The 21,477-nt window shown below is 49.9% G+C and overlaps 1 protein-coding gene across 4 annotated transcripts; it reads right to left on the reverse strand.

Annotated features, from left to right (window-relative positions):
- Positions 1-266: 266 nt before the first annotated feature.
- Pacsin3 (protein kinase C and casein kinase substrate in neurons 3) lies at positions 267-8,190 on the reverse strand. Of its 4 annotated transcripts, XM_036186488.1 has the most exons (12): positions 8,004-8,190; positions 5,720-5,861; positions 4,963-5,026; positions 4,672-4,762; positions 4,369-4,525; positions 3,533-3,768; positions 3,276-3,431; positions 2,083-2,258; positions 1,870-1,990; positions 1,575-1,720; positions 1,095-1,216; positions 267-778 (listed from the first exon to the last, which is right to left on the reverse strand). In XM_036186488.1, the coding sequence occupies exons 4-12, from the start codon at positions 4,723-4,725 to the stop codon at positions 663-665; spliced, it is 1,284 nt and encodes a 427-aa protein (XP_036042381.1). In that variant the 5' UTR covers positions 4,726-4,762; positions 4,963-5,026; positions 5,720-5,861; positions 8,004-8,190; the 3' UTR covers positions 267-662. The 4 variants fall into 4 exon arrangements, with proteins under 4 accessions (XP_036042381.1, XP_036042383.1, XP_036042380.1 ...); XM_036186490.1 differs by lacking the exon at positions 5,720-5,861 and having other exon boundaries at positions 4,963-5,022; XM_036186487.1 differs by lacking the exon at positions 5,720-5,861.
- Positions 8,191-21,477: the final 13,287 nt, after the last annotated feature.

Raw genomic sequence — 21,477 nt, forward strand, 5'->3', positions numbered from 1 at the left:
GTAATGATTAACTCCTAGTCCCATCGGGAAGACACTGGCGGGGCTCCAGCCCAGCTCACACTCCAGCAGCCGGCCTGGAGCAGAGGCCCGCACACAACAAACCTGATCTCAAATCCCTTCCAGTCCAGATTACAGTCCTGAAATTTCAGGGCAGATACCAGGAGGCAACTGCCTGCCCAATCCCAGCGCCCTAACACATGCTGGGCCCACGAACCTCCCCCACGACTCCCACCAGCTTCAAGAATGGGGTATCAAAAGATGCTCACAACACTTGATGGGGTTTTTATTCTTGATCAAGTTTAATACACACTACAAGTCACAAAAGAGGGTGCTGCTAGCCCCAAACTACATTCTCCCCAACCTCAACCCAGGAACTCCCAAATAGTTTAGGGACTGGATTCCCTACTCCTGGGGTGACCCAAATGCTCCCCGGGAGGCCCAGGCCCCTGTGTCTCTCTAACCTCCCTTCCTGCCCTCAACCTAAACCCTGTTGGCCTCTTTCTAGACACAGACCCCTTCATGGGCCCTAAGACACCTTCCCTCCTCCGGAAACAGAGGGACAGCAGCAGCAGGTTCAGGGCCCTCAGGTCCAGCAGTCCAGGAAGTCCAGGCTGAGCTTTGGCCGAGGTTAGAGAGACGCTGCAATAGTGCAGTCAGGGCACTCAGGCGCCCACACACTCCACATAATTGGCAGGGTAGAGACCAATGCGGCCACTCTGCAGCTGGCCCTGGCACCAGCCCTGCTCATCCTCTTCACTCATCTTCAGTAGCTCTTCCCCTGAAGGAAGAGAGATTGGTCACCGCCAGAAGCACTGGCTTCACTGGTTTCAAAACCAGGTCAAGGGCCGAGGGGGATGGGATAGTATAAGGACCTACAACCTGGAAGAAACCCAGCTCAGACCAGGATAAAACACAGCAAGCAAGCTACCCAACCCTAGATCCCAGGGAAGCAATCGTCAGGCCCCAGCTGGCTGGACCCTGAACAGCCCATGAGAAGGGAGTCTCTGGCTTTCCTTTTCTACACCCCTGCTCTAGCAGGTGGGACAGGGGCTGAAATGGGAAGGAATGAAAGGGTTCCCCCCACCCCCACATACCTGCTCGGAAGCTCAGCTCATCAGCTTCCTGGCCAGCATAGTCATAAAGCGCCCGCACCCTCACCCCAGTGGCAGCCTTCCGGGGACTCTCTTCATCTGACCAGTCCTCATCTTGTCCACTGCTAGAGAGGGAGACACAAAGGGACAACTCAGGGGACAAGACCGGCCATATTAAGCTCAAGGCAAAGGTTTTGCCACTTGGAGGAACGCTAAAGAGGATAGGAAGGAGCTAAATAAATAGTCACACTTCTGCCACCCACGACTGCAAACGCAGGTACAATTCTGTGCACAGAGCTATTATACAGCCCAAACATAAGGGAATATGAGGACTACATGGCAAATCTAAACCTCTGTGAGATGGCCTTATTAACTCCCCCAAGACGGCCATCAGGTGCGGATGTGAAGAGAGAGAAGGAAGAGAGAGGAACAAGCAAGGGATAGAGTTGTTTTCTTTGTTTTGACCAGGATCCCAGCTCTCACCCTGGAGATGCTGGGCATGCTGGGGACTGGGGTGGAGGTGCGGTGCCATCTCTTGTAGGTACAATGCTGGTCAGAGTCACCTCATCAGGGCTCCGGCCACCTTTCTCCTTCCGGCTGATTGCTCTCTGTGTGTCTAAGGACCACTCCTGTGGAGAGAGTTTCTAGAGTCAGGCTGGACTGTGGCAACAGGGCCACCTGGACCACCTTCACTTACTTGTCCTAAACCCAGTCATCTTCTCGGGACCTACACTGAGCCCAACCCACCTCCAAGTCCCACCCAGCCTGAAACACCTGCCTCAAACTGTGGCCAGTTCATGGCCATGCCAGGCCCGTGTGTGCTACGCCACCAGCGTAGATCTTCTTCATCACTAGCAGCCTCGATGCCCTGCTGCAGGTCTCGATGGAGTTCATGGAACCTATGAGGCACTCAGTCAGACAGGGAAGGCCCAAGCCCCTAGAATTCCCAAAGGAGGTCAAGGGAACCCTCCATCCAGTGTGCAAGCCATACTTGTCACTGCTGGAAAGGTCAAGGTGTTGATGCAGGGTGAGCAACATATCCTTGAAGAAGAGAAGCCGCTGGCGCTCAGCAGCCTGGCAGCTCTCAAAGGCCTGCTCCATGTCCTCCATGTAGCGTGGGGTATAGCGGTTTAGCTCTGCCAGGGTCTGCTCATACTGGGTTTTCATCTGGGTGAGAGAGAAAGGAGGGAGTGAGGACAGACTGCCTTCCACTCCGGACTGCACCGGTATTTACTGAGCACAGTCACAGGCTAGACTTGGAGCTAGCCACCCAGGGCAGTCAGGTCTGAAACTCCTTTCCTACCCTCAGGGACTGAGAGCCACAGCCTACCTAACAAGGGAGGTGACATTCAAGTAAAACACCTATTAGAAGCTGGTTGGAGCACGAGACAGGGTCAACCTACACGGAAAGGTGGGAGAAATCGAAGTAGGCTTCTTGGAGGAGGTGTTACAGACCAGACACAGCTCAGAGGGGATGGGATGCTAGAGGGAAGGGCATTCAGGTCAGGGGATAGAGTATGCAACATGAGAACTGATCCCAGGTAACTAAGGCCTGAACTGCCTGAAACCCTGCCATCCTGGGTAAAAAAAAAAAAAAAAAAAAAAAAAAAGCCATTCCTCTCCTGAGTAAGACATCACCTTTGTTCAGGTTCCTCTGTGCATATGCATGGGGGGGGGGGGGGGAGGTGGAGGCAAATGTCAACATAGTATGCCTTCCTCAGCTCCTCACAGTCATGGACAAGCTGGCCATGGAGGTCCAGGGATCCACCTGTCTTATCCATTACCAACGCACACACCCCTACCATCAGCTCCCCTTTATCCACTTCAACTGCCTTGCTAGCTTTGTACCTGCAGGACAATCACTGTAGGACTAAGCCATCTCCCCAGGCCCAAGTTCCTCCTTTGTGTTTGTGTGTTTGTTTGTTTGTTGAGACAGGGTCTCAATACATAGCTTTGGTTGGCCTGAAAGTACATGTAAATTGAGCTAGCCTCTATGTGGATCAGGCTGGCCTCAAACTTATAGAAATCCACCTGCCTCTGCTTCCTGATGACTGGTATTAAAGGGTGCACCCCGCCACCCAGCCTAAGTTCCTGTTTTAAATAACCATATCAGTCAAGAGGATTCGAGTGGGACGTGCCTAGGGTCAGGAAAGGCATCCAAGAAGCTTTGCCAGGGGACTGTACCTTCTCTGCCTCCTTGGTGCAGCGTCCCACCCGCTCCTGCAATTTTCGAAGCTGCTCCTGGGACATGGAACTATCCGCCTTCGCGTGGCTCTCCCGGGTCTGGGCTGTCTTCTCGTCCTTGCGTGCTGTGTGGTAGCTCCTCTTAGAAGCCTCAACCTAACACGCAGGAGACCAGCTCTGGATCCTAGATGCCACACCCTGGTCCCGTGCAGACCGGGAAGGCTCCTGCCTCCAACAAACGCTCCTCCCAGTCTCACCTCCTTCAGCCTCTTCAGCCAGGGCTTCTGGGCCTTACGGAAACCATCCTCTGCAGCCCGGCTTTCCCGAAAGCCACCCAGCACGGGCCGGTGAAAAGCCCCTCGCTGCCAGGTCCGCACACGCTCGCTGTCTGGCCCATGCAACTTCTCCCTCACCTCCAAGTGCAGCTCGCTCAGCCGCTCAGCCGCAGTGAAGAAAGCGTGCCAAGCCTTCTCCAGAGTGCCATACTGTGGGCCTGCAGAGGGATGAATGAGCTCGGGCCAGGTGGGGTGCTTAAATATATAATCAACCCCTCTCCCTGCGTCCTGCGCCGCTGGGTGCCAGACAGAGGCGTGGTAGGAGTCAGGGTACAAAGCTGAACAGCAGCAATATCGGGTGCTGACTAAGCGATCTCATGAAGGGGCCTCCACGAACCACCACAGGGACAGTGCCACTGCCAACGTGGAACAGGCAAAACAAAAACAAAAACAAGACAAGTGCAGCCTGGAGAAGTCAGGTTCACTTGTCCAAAGCATCCTATCTATTAATTGAGCCAAGAGGAACCCCAAGTCTACTGCACAAACTCTGTGTGCCTGGGATCTTTCTCCCCAGTCCGAAGACCGGCATTCCAGTTTAGCTCTTTCTAGCTGTGTGGCTTCAGGCAAGTCCCTTCTCTGATCTCCATTTGTGCTCTAGGAAATAGGTGGAGGAGAAAGAATAGAGATCCCTCTTGCCATGCATGCTTGAGGTCTTCCATTCCATCCCTAGCACTCACAAAACCTCAAGAAGCAGAAGCTGTCCTAGGGGTCCCACTCTTACAATCTGTGCCATTTGCTTTGCCTGCATACTGGCTCACCCTTCTCGACAGCACCCCTCCACTTGCGGGCCCAGTCGGCCAGCTGCTGGGCATAGGCTTTCTCGATGCGGGCACGTTCTTGGAAGCAGCTAACCAGGTCCCCACACAGCCTGTGCCCATCCTCAACCCGCTGCACCGTCCGTCTGTAGTTACCAGCCTGGGGCACATAGGAGAGATGGTTTTATCGGGAAGAAGCCCCCTCTCTTGCTGGGCTGATAGTTAGGCTCCTCCCCCATAGGTGGCTGAGCCCATAGAGAGAGGGACAGCTGACTGCCACTCCAAACCCAGTCCCTGGCTGCTTACCTCCCAGAAACTGCCTCCTAAGACCTCCCCTCCTGAGTCTTCTTCTGGAGCCATGGTGTCCCTGCAGCACGGAATGGTGGCAGATGTGGTGCTGTGGAGGGCAAGCAAATAAGCAGAGAAGTAAGACTTGGACTGGGGAAAGGCCTTCTAATAGTCCCCAACTATCAGAGCAAGGGCCGAGTAACAAAGATCTAAAAGTCCCCAGAAGGAGCCAGGATGGGGGCAAAGATGGGAGCCCCTAAGGCCCCCTACCCCCTCAGGGTTTCCCTTCTCAGTCCATCCTCTACATACCTGGGGTCTCCAGATCACTTCAAGGACCCGCGTCCAAGTCTCCAAGCTGCCACTATGACTCTGCCTTGAAGGTAACAAGAACACAGAAGGGGGTAAGGGTTGGGAGCCTCTGGTGTCCAGGGCGGTGCCCAGCTCCCCCAATATAGCAACTGCTGTCAGACGTGCCAGATTCTCCAGGCTGAGAATGCCAGGCAGGTCACACGATCCAGCAGGGGATTAGGTGACAGACAGGGGTAGGTGGTGGTCAGAAAGCCCCACACTCCTACTATAGATGAGGAGAGGACTCCTGCCTAATCAAGGCCCCTTGAATGACAAGGCCACCCCATGAACAAGGCCAACTGAGTAGGTACCCAACTCCTAATCCCAGCAACTATCCATGCTGAGCAGACTGGAAAGAGAGCCAGGAGGCCTGGGCCCTATCATGACCAGGAAGTTTTTAGACAACTGTGTTGTACTGTCCTAAGGGAGCCTCAGCTCACTCTGAGGTGGAAATTCCCCCACCTGGGGAGCCTCCATGCTATGGCTGATGTAAAACTCAAACTAGGCAATGAACAGAAACACTTGAAAGATCCACCGGTCAGAAAGAGACGCTCACCTGCCCCCTGCCACCATCACATAACATCCAGGAAAGTCTCAAAGGGTCCTGAGACAACAAACAATTCCATTCTGCCCTCAAAAAGCCCAGGGTGGGGCTTCATGAACAGCCAGCAAGTCACACAGCCCGTAAGAACTGTGGAGGAGGGAGGTGAATTTTTACCCCAAAGTCTCTCTCTCCCTCCCTCGGGGACAAGATGACACAGTGACATGTAGCCTCCTGACTCCAGGCAAGGTCTCAGCTCTTCCCAGGACCAACTGACTCTCAGTCCATAGAAGGAAGTTGCTTTCTTCTCTGAGAGAGCCTAAGGGACAGCAGGGTCAAGAGGACGAGAGAATGAGATTCCCGCAACCAAAGCAGGACTCTGCCACAGTGCTCTCCCTCGACTGCTAAACCTCTACCCACTCTCAAACTCAGATCTCCACACTCCCCTGGGCTCCCCTAACCCCTGAGATCCTGATCCCACCATCATTCCATAGGTTGTGACCCGATCTGTCTACGGTCACTGACAGACAGACTTCCGCAGTTTCAATTCGAGTTCCCCCAGGCACTGGAACCAGAGACAACATGGGGCTGGAGGCATAGCATAGCTCAGAGGTAGAACGTGCTTGAGACCAGAGGTTCCATCGCCAGCACCAAAGAGGAAAGGACAGGAATGATGTCCCATCTGAAGACCAGAAAACATGCTGGCTACAGCCGCCCTGAGAGTCTGGCCTAAACTGATTTCCTTCTGCTGGCAGGAGGGGGACAGGCCTCTCCCTGCAGACCCCATTAGCATATAGGCTCCGAAGATCCCAGGATACAGAGCAACTACACACACACCACCACCACCACCACCCTAACTAGCTCTTCACCTTGTTTCCTTTCAGTCGGCCCCACTTGTCTACTATGGCTTGCCAGCCAGATGGGAAAAGAAAGAGCAGTAGCCATAAATCACTGGGTCTTTGGAGCTGCCCCAGTGGACCATCTAGGGCCTGGGGCCCCTGCCTACTCCAGCCTCCCTGCTCCGGGCTCCCAAGAGAGCTGCCCCCATCCATTCCCTCTCCCTGGCCCCAGAACAGAGCAGGCTGTGTGTGTAGGGCTGGCACAGCTCTCCTTCAGGCCTCACAGAGCAAACACGAGCTGGAGCCCCAGGCACAGCCAGCCCCGGCACCCCAGCTTCATCTAGCTATGGGGGTGGACCTGGCACCTTAGTCCCTGTTGAGGATTGGCACCTTGTGCCTCCAGACATTAGCAGAGACTCAAATCTGAGTAAACACACTAGCACAGCAAGAGCTCAGAGAACAAGAACAGGTAGTTAAAATCTTTCCAGCCCAGGACCTCCACTTATCCAGCCGGGGACAAGGGCAGGGGCTCTTCTCAGGTGCCAGTGCTGAGCTGGGAGTTTTGGGCTTCAGGACAGTACCCACTTCCCCTACCTGAGCTCCAAAGGCTTAGGCCTCGCTCCTCCTCTACACATAAGCTGGCCCCCACCCTTTTCCAGGAGCTGGGGACATGGGCCTGGGAGAAAGCAAAGCCACTATGCCCTGCCCAGTCCTGTGTCCTGAGTCACACGGGCTGCGCCCAAGGGCTTCACCAGCAGCCTCTCTTAGTCAGCCTGTAGACCTAGGGCTGAAGGCGCAGAAAGGGGTAGTTGCTGATCCAGAGAGGGGGAGACTGGTACAGCCTTTTGGAGGGTTGGGGGAGGGGGTGGCGCACAGAAAGGGGGAGGAGGCAGGGCCAGGGAGGGGCATAACAAAGGGGCATTTTGGAAACCCGACCTACCGGCTGAGGTGCCTGCTCTCAATGACGCACTCCTAACCTCGAGCCTCTACACCAAATCTCGGAACCCAGGGGCTGCCAGTGTTTGGCCTCCACCCTTACAGACAGCGCCACTCGACAAACCACCTCCCGATCCCAGAAGGCACGGTGTTGAACAACTCTGAGCTGGTGGAGCCAGCTACACAGACAGGCATAGCCAGGCCTAGACATGGAGGCTCTAGGACTTCTTGGGCAAACTTGTTGAACTTGGCCTCGGTGGGGTGGTGAGACCAGGTAGTTACTGCGGAGGGGAAGGGGTGCTGCCTGCCAGGGCTAGCGGTGGGCTACAGATGGTGGTGCGAAGCGAGGTGGGGGGGACGGGGGGGGGGCAAGAATCCGGGCTTTCTACAGAGGCCCCTTCTATGGCTTCAGTATGGGAGCAAGGAGAACAGTTTGGGACCCTCTAGGAGCTCCAAGAGATGGTTTGCTCCTCCATGCTGAACGCCCCATTACTCCCGGCTGGCCCGAAGAATCGCCTCATTGGCGTAGGAGATGAGATGGCCTTGCGCTCAGTGGCAGCCAATGGCCGGGGTCTCCTGCGCGGGAGTCCGTCCCATTGCCAACTTCAGGAGTCGGAGGACCACAGAGCGAGCCAGAGCCACGGCACTGCCGCCGCGTCCCCCAGCGTCCCTTCCAAGGCACTCACCGCGTCCTCTCAGGGCCCCTCGGTGGGTAGGGGGATTCGGCCACGCTCGGTCCGGAGTCTTACCACTCCCGGGTTCGGGCCACCGCCTCCTGGAGCGCGCCGAGCCCTCCCCCGGGAAGCCCGGCCCCCTGGGCCCGCCCTCTCCGCGCTGCCACCGCCCCAATCTCACAGACAGCATCCCCACTGCAGGGACTGCTGGCATCCCGGGCGTCGGGTGGCTCTCGGTCGGGGGGGGGGGGGGGAGGCTCTGCTCCCCGGTGCAGAGTGGGAGCCAACAGTCTAAGGTGGCGCTGCGAGGCTAGCAGATCACTAGATTTCAGCTTTGCCGCTCTTCGACTTCTGCAGAACCTGAGAGGCCGGTGGGAGTGAGCGGGAACCTGCACCCGCATCATTGGGGTGGGATGTGGGAGCAATGCTGCATTACATTCTTTGCTAAGAGCACCTTTCTTTTAGAAGTTAGCCCCGGGTAGGCTTGCAACCACCCTCTCCCTGTAAGCCTTAGAATTCTGAAGTCAGAAAATGAGGCTTAACGAGACCTTCGGCGGTTTGCCCATAATCTCTAGTCTGACAGAAGCGAGATTGTAAAGCCGTGCGTGCCTACCTAGCCCACCTCTGCTTGCAGCTCTAGCGCGCATTCCGAGACCTGGGACAAACACGGGGTAGGGGTGGGACAAAAAAACCACGAACTCTACCCCCTCCGTCTTCATAGTCCCAGATTTTGTACCTCAGTTCCTCCCTAAATCACTTGGTCTCTTCACCTCCTTGTCCAATGTAGACTTTTCCCGAATCGTCACGATGCCACCCCACCCTAAATAGATCCCTTCTTCTTCACTTCCCCACCCCCAGCCTCTCGGGATTTCAGAGCCTGTGGGTCTGTTATTTATATCCACTGGAGCGGTCCAAGAATGTTCTGAAGCTGACCTAATCGCCACCTGCTTGGCTTCCCCGCCCCTCCTGCTCTCTCCGGAGCCTGGTGACCCAGCAGCGGTGCCCTGCGCCCAAGAGACAAGAGGGAACGCGGGCCAGCGGGGTCCCAGGTCTCTGGCGCTAACGGGTCCTGGAGACACAATTCGCTTTGGGTTGGAGAGCCCAGGGGACCGCCCCTAGGGGACCGCGCGCTCTCTGGGAAGCAACAGGCCTAGCTGTTCTCTTTGCAGCACGTACATTTCCCACCCAGCCCCCTTCACTCCTTAGAAGTGTGAGTACATGCGCGCGGATTTTTAAAAGACAAGTTTAAAAATAGCAAAATCGTGTTGTTTCTAAATGCGGTAGGAATCATTGACGCGTTCCTTGCTCAGAGGAGTCCACTCATAAAATGGGAAGGGGGGGGGCGGTTGCTGAGGATGACACCAGCCGCTGGACTTGGGATCGAGAGACTGTCTCTGTTAGTTGCCTGTGGTCACAAAGACACTACCACCTTTGGCCTGAGGACTCTGGCCTCGTGTGACAAATCTCAAGTTGTAAGTAGATCTGAAACCTGAGGATGTGGTTTCTGAAACCAATTTAAACACTCTCTCAAGGGCTTGGACAAATCTTTTCTCCTTATCTGTTGCTGCCTCTATAAAAACCTGACAGGTAACCCGGCTGACCTTCCACTGGGCCGTGTGCCCTAGCTAATTAATTATTGTAAAACAATTGCAAATGAGAGAGAGAGAGAGAGAAATGTCTAATCACAGTCATAGTGTTTTGCATTACTTAGAATCAGTTAACATCCCACCTAGTGCCTGGGGGCATTTAGGCATCCAGACAGAAAGTGTGAAAATACAAGAATGAAATTAATTACAGAAACAGCCTATTAAAACCTCATTAAAAATAAAGTTGGCAGCCAGGCTCTGTGATGTACGGAAGTCAGGCTAGGGAGTCAGGAAACAAGGCTGCTCATCAGATCACGGGGAGAAGTGGATGTACACTGGAAAACATCTGGCTTCCCTTGGGTTCAAATCTGGAATGGGAAAGCAGAAATGTTGCAGCTGATCTTAATTGTCCCTAAGGTACTGGGAGGGGACAAAGGACAGAACATATTGGGCTGTAGGTGAAAGGAAACAGACATGTGCTCAGAAACCCACTTCCCAGCTACGACCAGCCCACATGTCAGACTTCTGTGCCCTATGGCCAGAGCCCTTGATTACATTCCACACTGCTCCATCAGTGTCGTCCCCAAGTCTGAACAGTTCAAGATGGGATGCCCAGGCCCAGAGGGCCAAAGACAGAAACCAGGTGAGAAGCAGCTTGGCTCAGAGTATCAGGTGGCAGGTTGATCCACAGCCAGCTTTTAGGGCAGTCACAGACTCACCTTGAGTTTCTGGAATGTCCTAACCACTGTGCCTTCATTTGTTTGTTTGTTTTGTTTATTCAGCCAAGGAAACATTAGGGTTCTTGCTTTAAGCTAAACCCTATGCTAGATTTGGGAATATAGAGAGAAATAAATCTGAGCCTTACGTTTACAACAATGATGATGAGATGTGGCTAGAAAGTGCCATGAGAAACAGGCAGGAAGGACCACTTTCCACAAAGGCATGACACTTGAACTTGATGAGTAGGAATTAGTCATGTAGAGAGGCATTCTAGGTGGGAGCAATTGGGTGTGCCAAGCAAGCCTCAGTGTTAGTGGTGTGTGATTCTTTGACCCAGCAATGCTCCTTGTTGGTATCTGCCATAGACAAATGTGTACAAATAGACAGAAATGTCAGGATGTTTGCATATAGTGCAATTGGAAATCCAAGAAAATAAGATGCAAATGTCCACCAGGAGGGAAATTCCTGAATAACTAAAACTATGGATTACTCTACAACAATTCTAGAGCAAAGAAAACACACTTTTTGTTTTGTTTCAGTTTTGTTGGAGACAGAGTTTCTCTGTGTAGCCCTGGCTGTCCTGAAACTCACTCTGTAGACCAGGCTGGCCGCAAACTCACAGAGATCCGCCTGCTTCTGCCTTCTGAGTGCTGGAATTAAAGGAGTGTGCCACGACCGCCCGGCAAAGAAAATATATTTTTTTAATCAAGCATTTTCTTTACAGTGCTGTAGGTCAAATTCAGACCCTTGTTTGTGCTAAGCAAATGCTCTGCTCCTGAGTTCCACCTCAACCAGAGACACACCCACATCCTCAAGTGAAGACCTCCAAGACCCTGTTAATGGAAAGATAAGCGCAGAACACTACTCAGAGAGGAAACACACCAAGCTGATTTTGGAAGCTATAGCTGGGAAAGAAGTCTCAAGTTGACATGATAGAGGACTTAGATGAGAGGTTGAAGTGTGGCTTCCGTCAGCATGCAGAGACTTGTGGTTAATTCCCAGCACTGGAAAGAAATTAATGTACTTATTGTGTAAATTCTGCAATTTCATTTGTTTTATGAGACAGGGTTTCATAGCTCAGGCTGCTTTTGAAATCTGATACCAGCCTCCACTTCCCAAATGCTGGGATCACAGCAGTGTGCCACCAAGCCTAGCTAAATTCTGTAATTAAAATGAAAACTGGTGAGGGATGGTGAGTAGGGTTTGGGTCTAAAACACTGATGTCCAGCCAGGTGGTGGTGGTGCACGCTTTAATCCCAGTGCTCAGGAGGCAAGGGCAGGTGGATCTCTGTGAGTTCGAGGCCAGGCTGGTCTACAAAGTGAGTTTCTTTTCTTTTCTTTTTTTGATTTTTCAAGACAGAGTTCCTCTGTGTAGCTTTGTGCCTTTCCTGGAACTCACTCTGTAGCCCTGGCTGGCCTCAAACTCACAGAGATCCACCTGCCTCTGCCTCCCGAGTGCTGGGATCAAAGGCATGCACCACCACTGCTCGGCCAAAGTGAATTTCAAGACAGCCAGAGCTATAACACAGAGAAACCCTGTCTTGATAAAACAAACAAACAATAATAAAAACAACAACAACAACAACAAAAACCCACTAATGTCCAGTAGAATTTTGTGCAGTAGTAGAAAGGTCCTACAGCTGTGCTGTCCAATTGGTAGCTGACAGCCACATATGGCATCTGAGCATTGGATCATGGCTAGAGTATCCAGAGAATTGAATTTTATTCTTTTCTTTAGATCGGAGGTGGGTCATCCTATGTTACCAAGGCTAGTCTCAAACTCCTGGACTCAAATGAGTCTCCCGCCTCAGCTTTCTGAGGAATTAGGACTAGAGGGATACATCTCCATGTCAGGCATGTCCTTTTGTTTTCTCTTTGGGGGGATGGAACCCAGGGCTTTACACATACTAAACACACCAGTGAGCTATATCCTAGGCCAGATTTATCCTTTCAAAACAGCTCTCGAGGGAGTTGCCCTGTGGAGGGTGAAGCACAGCTCTCAGAGGACTGCAGGCAGGGCTGGGCTCCTCTGAAGGCTGCCTTGTTTCTCAAGTTTCTATCAGCCTCTGGACATTGCCCCAGCATTCCTGAAAGGCAACTGAGTAATGTATCCTGATTTAACAGCTATGTCTTTAAGATCCAAAGCAACGCCAGGTGGAAAAACTGGTCGGAGTTACTGTGAGGGGTCACCCTCATTAGGGGAGGCTGATTCACAAGAAGAACAGCAGAGGGGGGCACCAGAGAGGAAATGCAAAGCAGACTGCTGAGCACAAAGCACTTTCCAAGTGCAGGAACTTGCTCAGGGCTGAATCTTTGGGAAGAACCACAGACAAGCAGGAGGTGCCCAGGGAGCTACCACAGCATCTTCAGCTTCCAGCTGGGTATGTCAGGGAGGCTTGCAGAGAAAGTCTGTCTTGGTGGCTGAGGAATGACAGTTGATGGTCCTTTCAGTTAGCACATTTTCTGAGAACACCCACAATGTGCCAGATAGCTTCTGGGTGCTTCGCCTTCAACTTGAAGAAGGCAGACAAGGTTCGTGGCTTCCTGAGATTTGTCAGTAAAATAAAATAATACATAATTACGGGTTGGGGTAAACATTTTAAATGGGTGAGGGGAAGGCAGGGCTGGGATCGTAGCTCAGTAGTGGTAAAATGTGTGCTTAGCACAAGTAATTCCTAAGGCTGAAAAAAAGGGGTGCTGTGTGTTAATAACAGATGGAGCATAATATCCATTAGGAGAGCGTGGGGAAAGACTCTAGAAGCATAGGCTTCTCTTCTCCAAAGGCATATTTGTCAAGTAACAGCCAAGTGAAGAGAGTACATGTCCAAGAGCATTCTGGGGAAAGGCCTGGTGACTGAGGCATGCATGCGCAGACCCTGAAAAGGAACCTTGACCTTCTGGGAAGAAAGTAGAAAGAGTAAGGCATGGTGACTGAGATGGGAAAAGGCCAGGACACCCACATACGGCTGGCAGGCTTTGTGAGTTTCTTCCTAAGCAGGAGGAGGCCTAGGAACGACATGAGGGAGGAGTGGGTTCGCAGGTCCTTTTGGAGGCTGGACAAGGAGGGGACTAAAGAATCAGCAAATAATGGCCAATATGGCCCACAGGCCAAAGAATGCGTTTAACTTGTTTTATCTTTTTAGATGATTGGAAAATAAAACTCAAAAGAATATTCCACGGGCCAGAGAGATGGCTCAGAGGTTAAGAGCACCGACTGCTCTTCCAGAGGTCCTGAGTTCAATTCCCAGCAACCATATGGTGGCTCACAACCATCTGTAATGAGATCTGGCACCCTCTTCTGTACACATAATAAATAAATAAATCTTTAAAAAAAAGAACAGGCGCAAAGCTACACAGAGAAACTCTGTCTCAAAAAACAAACAAACAAACAAACAAAAAAACAATATTCCACATGAAATTCAAATTGTAGTGTTCAAAAATAAAGTGACGGGGTTGGGGATTTAGCGCCTTAGGCCCTGGGTTCAGTCCTCAGCTCCAGAAAAAAAACCAAAAAAAGAAAAAGAAAAAGAAAAGAAAACAATAAATAAAGTGAGCCTTGCTCACTTATGTACAAATTGTCTTTTGTTGTTTTCACACTGCATTGCCCAAGGTGAGTAGTTGGATCAGAGATTGTGTGGTCTTAAATCCTAAAATGCTTACTTCTTGGCTCTTTTCACAACAAAACTTGGTGGCCTGTGGACTATCGAGAGCCTGAAAGCCAGAAGCCCAATTAGAAGGTTACCACAGCCACCAGGCTGAGATGACAGTGGCGTTGCTCTCTCCCGATGACAGTGGAGCCATGAGAAGTAGAGAGACTGAAGAAGCAGTTCAAGAAAAAAGCTTCCAGAACTTGCTAATGCCACTTGGGAGACTGAGGCAAGAGGATCATCTGGAGTTTGAGGCCAGCCTGGCCTAGACGAAGTGCAATCACAATGAACAAGCAAGCCAACAAAGCCAGGAGCGGTGGCTCATGCTTGCTCTCCTAGAACTTGGGAGACCGAGGGAGGAGACCTTTCCATACAAGTTTGAGGCTAGCCTCTTCTACATAGCAAGATCTGGGCCATCCAGAGCCACACAATAAAAATCCATCTAAGGTTGGGGCAGGGTGCAAAAGAGAGAGGGAAGGGGACAGAGAGGAGAGAGGAAGAGAAGCAAAAGGGAAAGAAAGATTGAGGATGGGTTGAAGTGATGAAATGAACTTCAAAATGACCCACAACTTGTGATTCTAGAGTAGGACCTTATAATACTTGGAAACATGTGCTAAGGTGTATAGCTTAGCTGGTAGTGCTTTTTAGTGTTAGCTTCTGCATCCCTGATTACACAGTAATTTTGAGACCAGCCTGGGCTACAGTAAGACTCAAAAATATAACCACAGTTGGGGTGGTGGGCTGGAAAGAAGTCTAGCAGTTAAAAGTTCTTACAGCTCTTGCAAAGGACCAGAGTTTGCCACAACCATGGTGGGCAGTCCCCTGTAACTGCAGCTCCGGGGCTCTGATGCCCTCATCTGGCCTCTGAGGGCACTGCGCTCATCTGCACATACCCACACACAGCTACACATATATATATAATTTTAAAAATAATAAAATAAATATTTTTTAAAAAATCTCTCTCATGCAATACATCCCAACTGCAGTCTCCCCCTCCCTCCACTCCAGCTAGTCCCCCTCCTCCCCTCTCACTCAGATCCACTCCTCTTCCATTTCCCTTCAGAGAAGAGCAGGCCTCCCAGGGTTATGACTGAACACAGTAGAACAAGTTACAATAAGACCAGGCGCCAGGCGGTGGTGGCGCACGCCTTTAATCCCAGCACGCCGGAGGCAGAGGCAGGTGGATCTTTGTGAGTTCGAGACCAGCCTGGGCTACCAAATGAGTTCCAAGAAAGGCGCAAAGCTACACAGAGAAACCCTGTCTCAAAAAACCAAAAAAACTAAAAAATTAAAAAAGACCAGGCACAAACCATCATATCAGAGCTGGGCGAAGCAACCCAATAGGAGGAAAAGGGTCCCAAGAGCATGAAAGAATCCAAGACTCCCACAAAAACATCAAGCTAACAACCATAACATATTTGCAGAGGGCCAAACGCAGACCCATGCAGGCTCTGTGGTTGCTGATCCAGCCTCTGTGAGCCCCTATGAGACCTGCTTAGTTGAGTCAATGGGCTGTGTTCTCTTGGTGTCCTCAACCCCTCTGGCTCCCACAATTCTTCCTTCCTGTCTTCCACGGGGTTTCCTGAGCTCCAAGGGGAGGAACCAGATCTCCAATTTGGGCTCTCTCTCGGCTTAATGTTTGGCTGTGGTCTCTGCACTTGCTCCCATCAACTGATGGAGGAAGCCTCTCTAATGACAGTTGGGCTAGGCATCAATCTATCATTAGGAATCATTTTATTGATTCTTCCTATCATAGTCTCCAGGCTCTCCAGCCTCTGGTTCCTGGTCATCCAGGCAGTGTCAGGCATGGGCTCCCTTTCATAGTGTGGGCCTCAAATTAGACAGTCATTGGCTGGCCATTCCTACAAGTCCTGCACCACCATTACCCCAGCACATCTTGCAGATTGCGGGTCGAAAGCTTTTGTGGCTGGGTTGGTCTCCCAGTCCTACCACTGGAAGTTGCCTGTTTACAGAAAATGACCAGTTCAGGCTCCTTACCCTCCATTACTAGGAGTCCTCACTAGGGTCACCCTCATAGAATCCTGGGAGTTTCCACTGTGCTACATTTCCACATTGCCCCCCAAATGCCCTCCAACTCCAGTTGTCTGTCTCCACACTCTCGCCTTCTATTTCCCCTCCCACCCTGCCTGTTCCCTTAATCTTAAAAGTAATAATGGGAGTGTGCGTTAGAATTTCAGGCATGAACCACTATTCCTGGCTTTCATTGTCTCGTTTCAAAGTTTTTTGTTTGTTTGATTGTTTGTTTTGTTTTTCGAAACAGGGTTTCTCTGTGTAGTTTTGGTGCCTGTCCTGGAACTCACTCTGTAGACCAGGCTGGCCTCAAACTCACAGAGATCCACCTGCCTCTGCCTCCCGAGTGCTGGGATTATGTGCCACCACCACCTGGCCAAAGTTCTTAATTACATCTGCAAGACCCTTTTTTTTTTTTTTTTTTTTTTTTTTTTTTTTTTTTTTTTTTTTTTTTTTTTTTTGGTTTTTCAAGACAGGGTTTCTCTGTGTAGCTTTGTGCCTTTCCTGAAACTCACTTGGTAGCCCAGGCTGGCTCAAGCTCACAGAGATCCGCCTGCCCTTTTTCTAAATAAGTTAGCATTCACAGGCTCTGGGGAATATAGAGTGTACACATATCTTTCCAGAAACCAATCAGCTAAGCCACTGTGCAAGGCTTGCTAGGAAGCCGAGGCTGCTGGCCTTGGAAAGCTCATCAAATTCTTCTTGAGCTTTAAAGATAGGCAGATTTCACGAGTTGTCTTTATGAAGTTTCATAAGTGTGCCTCTTTTCATAATGAATCAGAGGCCCTCATGCTGCCAACTCAAAGGTGGCTTGGTCATCTAGACTGCTTATAATCATAATAAAATTCTTCAATTCTGAGCCTGTATGAAATAGACATAGTTAAGAATAAAGGAACAGAGCCGGGCGGTGGTGGCGCACGCCTGTAATCCCAGCACTCGGGAGGCAGAGCCAGGCAGATCTCTGTGAGTTCGAGGCCAGCCTGGTCTACCAAGGAACTCTGTGAGTTCCAGGAAAGGCTCAAAGCTACACAGAGAAACCCTGTCTCGAAGAAAAAAAAAAAAAGAATAAAGGAACAGTAAATGTGTCTGTGAGCCAGATGGGTGGTGAATGTCTATAATCTCAAAAATTGAGAGGTAGAGATAAAAGGATCAAAAATTTGAGGGTAGGCTTGGCAAGTTCAAAGCCCACCTGGGGGACCTAAGACTGTGTCTCAAAATTCGAAGAAAATAGAGGCTAGGGAGGGAGATGGCTCAGTAGTTAAAGGCACTGCCTGATCTTCCAGAGGACCCGGATCAATTCTCGGCACCCATGTGGCAGCTAGTAACCATCTCTCATTTCATTTCGTTCTAGGGAATTCCATGCCCTCTCCTGACCCCCTTAGACACACAGCATGCACATGATGCCCAGACACATGAAAGCAAAACACTCACATACATAGAATAAATCTAAATAAATAGTATCTGTGTACCCACTCAGATGTTGGCATTCTAGAAGGACATAGTAGATTTGTAGATTTGTTTTAGTTTCTATCTTAAAAAAATATTCCAAGTTTTCTATGTATATGTATATGTGTGTGGTTATGTGAATGTATGCCATGTATGTGGTGCCTGTCGAGGTCAGAAGAGAGGCACTTCAGAGCTGTAGTGATAGGCAGTTGTGAGACACCAGGAATGGGGCTGGGAATTGAACCCGGGTCCTCTGGATGAGCGGGAAGTGTTCGTAACTGCTGAGCCATCTCTCCAACCCTTAGTTTCCTCTCTTTTGCTATGATTAAATATTCCAACAAAAGCAACTTAAGAGAGAAAGGGCTTCTCCTAGTTCACAGTCCATCATGGTGGGGAAGGCAAGGAAGACATCAAGACCTAGAGGCCCAGCCCCCAGGTGATTCTGTGGTGTTGACAATAGCACTAACCACTGGACAACCTGGCTAAAGGCCTCACCAGTAAGAACCACAGCTAATGAAGCAAATCACTCTTTCCTCTGCATTGAGAAACTTACCTGGAGTGGTTTGGGCAAGTTTAATTGTTACATGGTCCAGGAGTTACAATGTCCTAGTAGGGACAGGAGCCAACGCAGGGCAGTGGAAAGGGGAGTGGGAAGATGGAATTTGAAGGAATGTAAGTGCTGTTCTCCCAGCCCCACTGGCATGTGACTCATCTCCCATAGGAAACTGGCTCTTGGCTGTACCACAAAGAAACATTTTCCTTTCTGTTATTTGGGATTTCTGTAGTCCTTGGAAGAGAACTTTGGGTCGGAAAAGTAGAAGGCATCACAGAATTCAACCCCTGTTGATGGCTAACCTACTGGTAAGTACTTCCCCACCCCACTTCAGAATGACCTTGAACCTTGTATTGGTTAGTTTTATGTCAATTTGACACAAACTAGAGTAATTTGGGAAGGAAGATTATCAAGTGGAAAGATACCCCCAAAAGATTGGCCTATAGACCAGGTGGTGGTGGCCCATGCCTTTAATCTCAGCACTTGGGAGGCATAGGCAAGAGGATCTCTGAATTAAAGGCCAGCCTGGTATATAGAGCAAGTTCCAGGACAGCCAGGACTACACAGAGAAACCCTATCTTAAAAAAAAAAAAAAGCCTATAGGCAAATCTGTGGAGCATTGCTTGATTAATGATTAATGTGGGAGGGCTTTGTGGTACCAACCCTGGGCAAGTGGTATAAGAAAGCAAGCTGAGCAAGCCATGGGGACTGGGGACAGTGCCAGCCAACAGTGTTTTTTCATAGCCTTAGCTTCAGTCTCTGCCTTGAGTTCCTGCCCTGGCTTTGTTGTTGTTGTTGTTGTTGTTTTGGTATTTTGAGACAGAGTTTCTCTGCATATCCCTAGCTGTCCTGGATCTCACTCTCAGACATCTGCCTGGCTCTGCCTCCCTGGTGCTGGGATTACAGATGTGCACCACCACTGTCTTACTGTTCTGACTTTTTTCAATGATCTACTATGATACAGCCATGTATGCTGAAATAAACCCCTTCCTTCCCAAGTAAGTTGCTTTTGGTAATGTGTTGTATAGCAGTTTCTGCTAAGATTGAAACAATCCATCTTTCAGAGAAGCTCCTCAAGACAGAACAACTCTCTAACTTCCAGGACAGCCTGGTCTATGGTGTGAGTTCTAAGACAGCCAGGGCTACACAGAGAAATTCTGTCTCAAAAAAGAAATGATACATAGCTTCAGGAAGTCCCTGAAACTGACCAGATTCACAAGGTTCTCTTTCTTAGAGTAAGTAAAAGAGAAAGCTAAAAGACATTCTCAGACAGGCCACGCTGCCTGGAAGAGGGTTAGAGAAGCTAAGAAAGACACTTGGAAGGGACACTCTCCAACCTGTTAAGCTGCCTATAGGCTGTGCAGTGTGTCCCAGATTCCCAGCTTTGTGAGCTGTCACCTGTTGGGGGTGGGGTGGGCTTTGGTGACGCAGCTGTCTTGGAGTCATTTCTCCTTCTGTAAGCAACCCCTCATCCATATTCCTATATGTAACCCCAATAAAACTCACTGGACTTGGGTAGTATCTGTACTTCGGTCTGTCGTGGGCTCCCTATCTAGGGTGAGTAGATGTGTGTGTTGCATCTCCCCAGAAAAAGCCTTGTCACACAACATCATGGTGTTTTATCACAGTAATAGAAAACCTAAGAGAAATCTGAACTTGTTATATAGTAGTTAATCTGAACTCTGAATTCTCTTGCCTTCCTTACAGGTATGCACTAGCACCCCCAGTTCATGTGATACTGGGGATCTGACTCAGGGCATTACATGTATAGGCAAACATTTTGCCAACTAAACTATATCTGTAGGCCCTGGTGAGGGCTCTTAAAACCACCAAAGAGCCTCTTCATCCCTTTTATCAGGCCTTGTAGTAAAGAACACTGTCCTGGCTGGTTGTGTGTATCAACTTGACACAAGCTGGAGTCATCAGAGGAAGGAGCTTCAGTTGAGGACATGCCTCGATGAGATCCAGCTGTAAGGCATTTTCTCAATTAGTGATCAATAGAGGAGGGCCTAGCACATTGTGGGTGGTGCTGTCCCTGGGCTGCTGGTCCTATAAGAAGCTGGGCTGACCTGCATGTGGGTGACAGTTGTGTAGCTTGGACTGTTTGTGGGGCCCCTAGCAGTAGGACCAGGATCTGTCTCTAGCACATGAGCTGGCTTTTTGCAACCTATTCCTTTTGGAGGGATGCCTCGCTCAGCCTTGATGCAGGGGGGAGGAGCTTAGTCCAGGCTCAACTTGATATGCCATGTGTAGTTGACTCCTATGGGAGGCCTTACCCTTTCTGAGGAGTGGATGGGGGGGTGTAGAAAGGATGTGGGGGGGAGGGAGCAGGAGAGGAAGGAGGGGAAACTATGGTTGATATGTAAAATAAATTAAAAGAAAATTTAAAAAAAGAAGGTGGGTTGAGCAAGCCATGGGAAGCAAGCCAGTAAGTAGTATCCCTTCATGGCCTCTGCATCAGCTCCTGCCTCCAGGATCCTGTCCTGTTTGAGTTCCTGTCCTGACTTCCTTCAGTTATGAGCAGTGATACAGAAGTGTAGTAAGTCAAATAAACCCTTTTCTCTCCAACTTGCTTTTGGTCATGGCGTTTCACTGCAGCAGTAGAAACCCTGACTAAGACAAATGCTTAGTTGGGAGATTGTATAAAAACTTCGATTTGAAGCACTTCACTGTTTGCAACGTACTGTACATAATTATTAGCACTGAGGATATTGCTGTGCATGGCTGCCTGGAGGAGATCCTGGGCACACTCCCCACAGTAAAGACTGAAGGTAGCTACCCCGAATTATGAATTGTGTGCATGTAATTTTGTTTTTGTGGCATAGGGGATCAAACTTAGCACTTTATGCATGCTAAGCACATGCTATACCACTCAGGTATTTTCCAGCTCAAAACTGATTTATATATAATCACACACACACACACACACACACACACACACACACACACACACATATACACATACACACACACACATATAGTACATGGAAATGTACTTATATGTCATGTATATTTAGAAATCCCTTAATATACTTTTATGAACATGTACAGAAATGGGTAATTCAAAATAGTTTGGGAAAAGATGAAGGAAATAAAATATAATCATTTTAATTGTTACTTAAATGTACCAACTATTTTAGGAAGGTTGCTTAAGTAGAGAAGCTTTTGTTTCAGATTTTGTTTTACTTGTTTTTTTCTTTCTTAGTTCTTTTTTTGTGGGTTTGGGTTTGTTGAGACAGGATCTCATAATGCCTAGACCTCCTGCCTTCATTTCCCAAGTGGAGAGGCCGGGACAGGACTCCACGTGTCCTTTCCTACGCACACTGTCTGGTCACTTGAGACTGTGTCTCACAGTCTAGTCTCACAGAGTGGGAAGCTCACTGTGTCAGCCAGGCTGAGAACCCAAACAGCACTCAAGATCTGCCTGTCTGAGCCTCTCAGTGCTAGTGGGGTTGGGAGAAGCATGTTCAGCAATATGCGGTTTTTTAAATGTTTTAAATGTT

The sequence above is a fragment of the Onychomys torridus genome, chromosome 4 (genome assembly GCF_903995425.1).
Source record: "Onychomys torridus chromosome 4, mOncTor1.1, whole genome shotgun sequence".
NCBI lineage: Eukaryota > Metazoa > Chordata > Mammalia > Rodentia > Cricetidae > Onychomys > Onychomys torridus.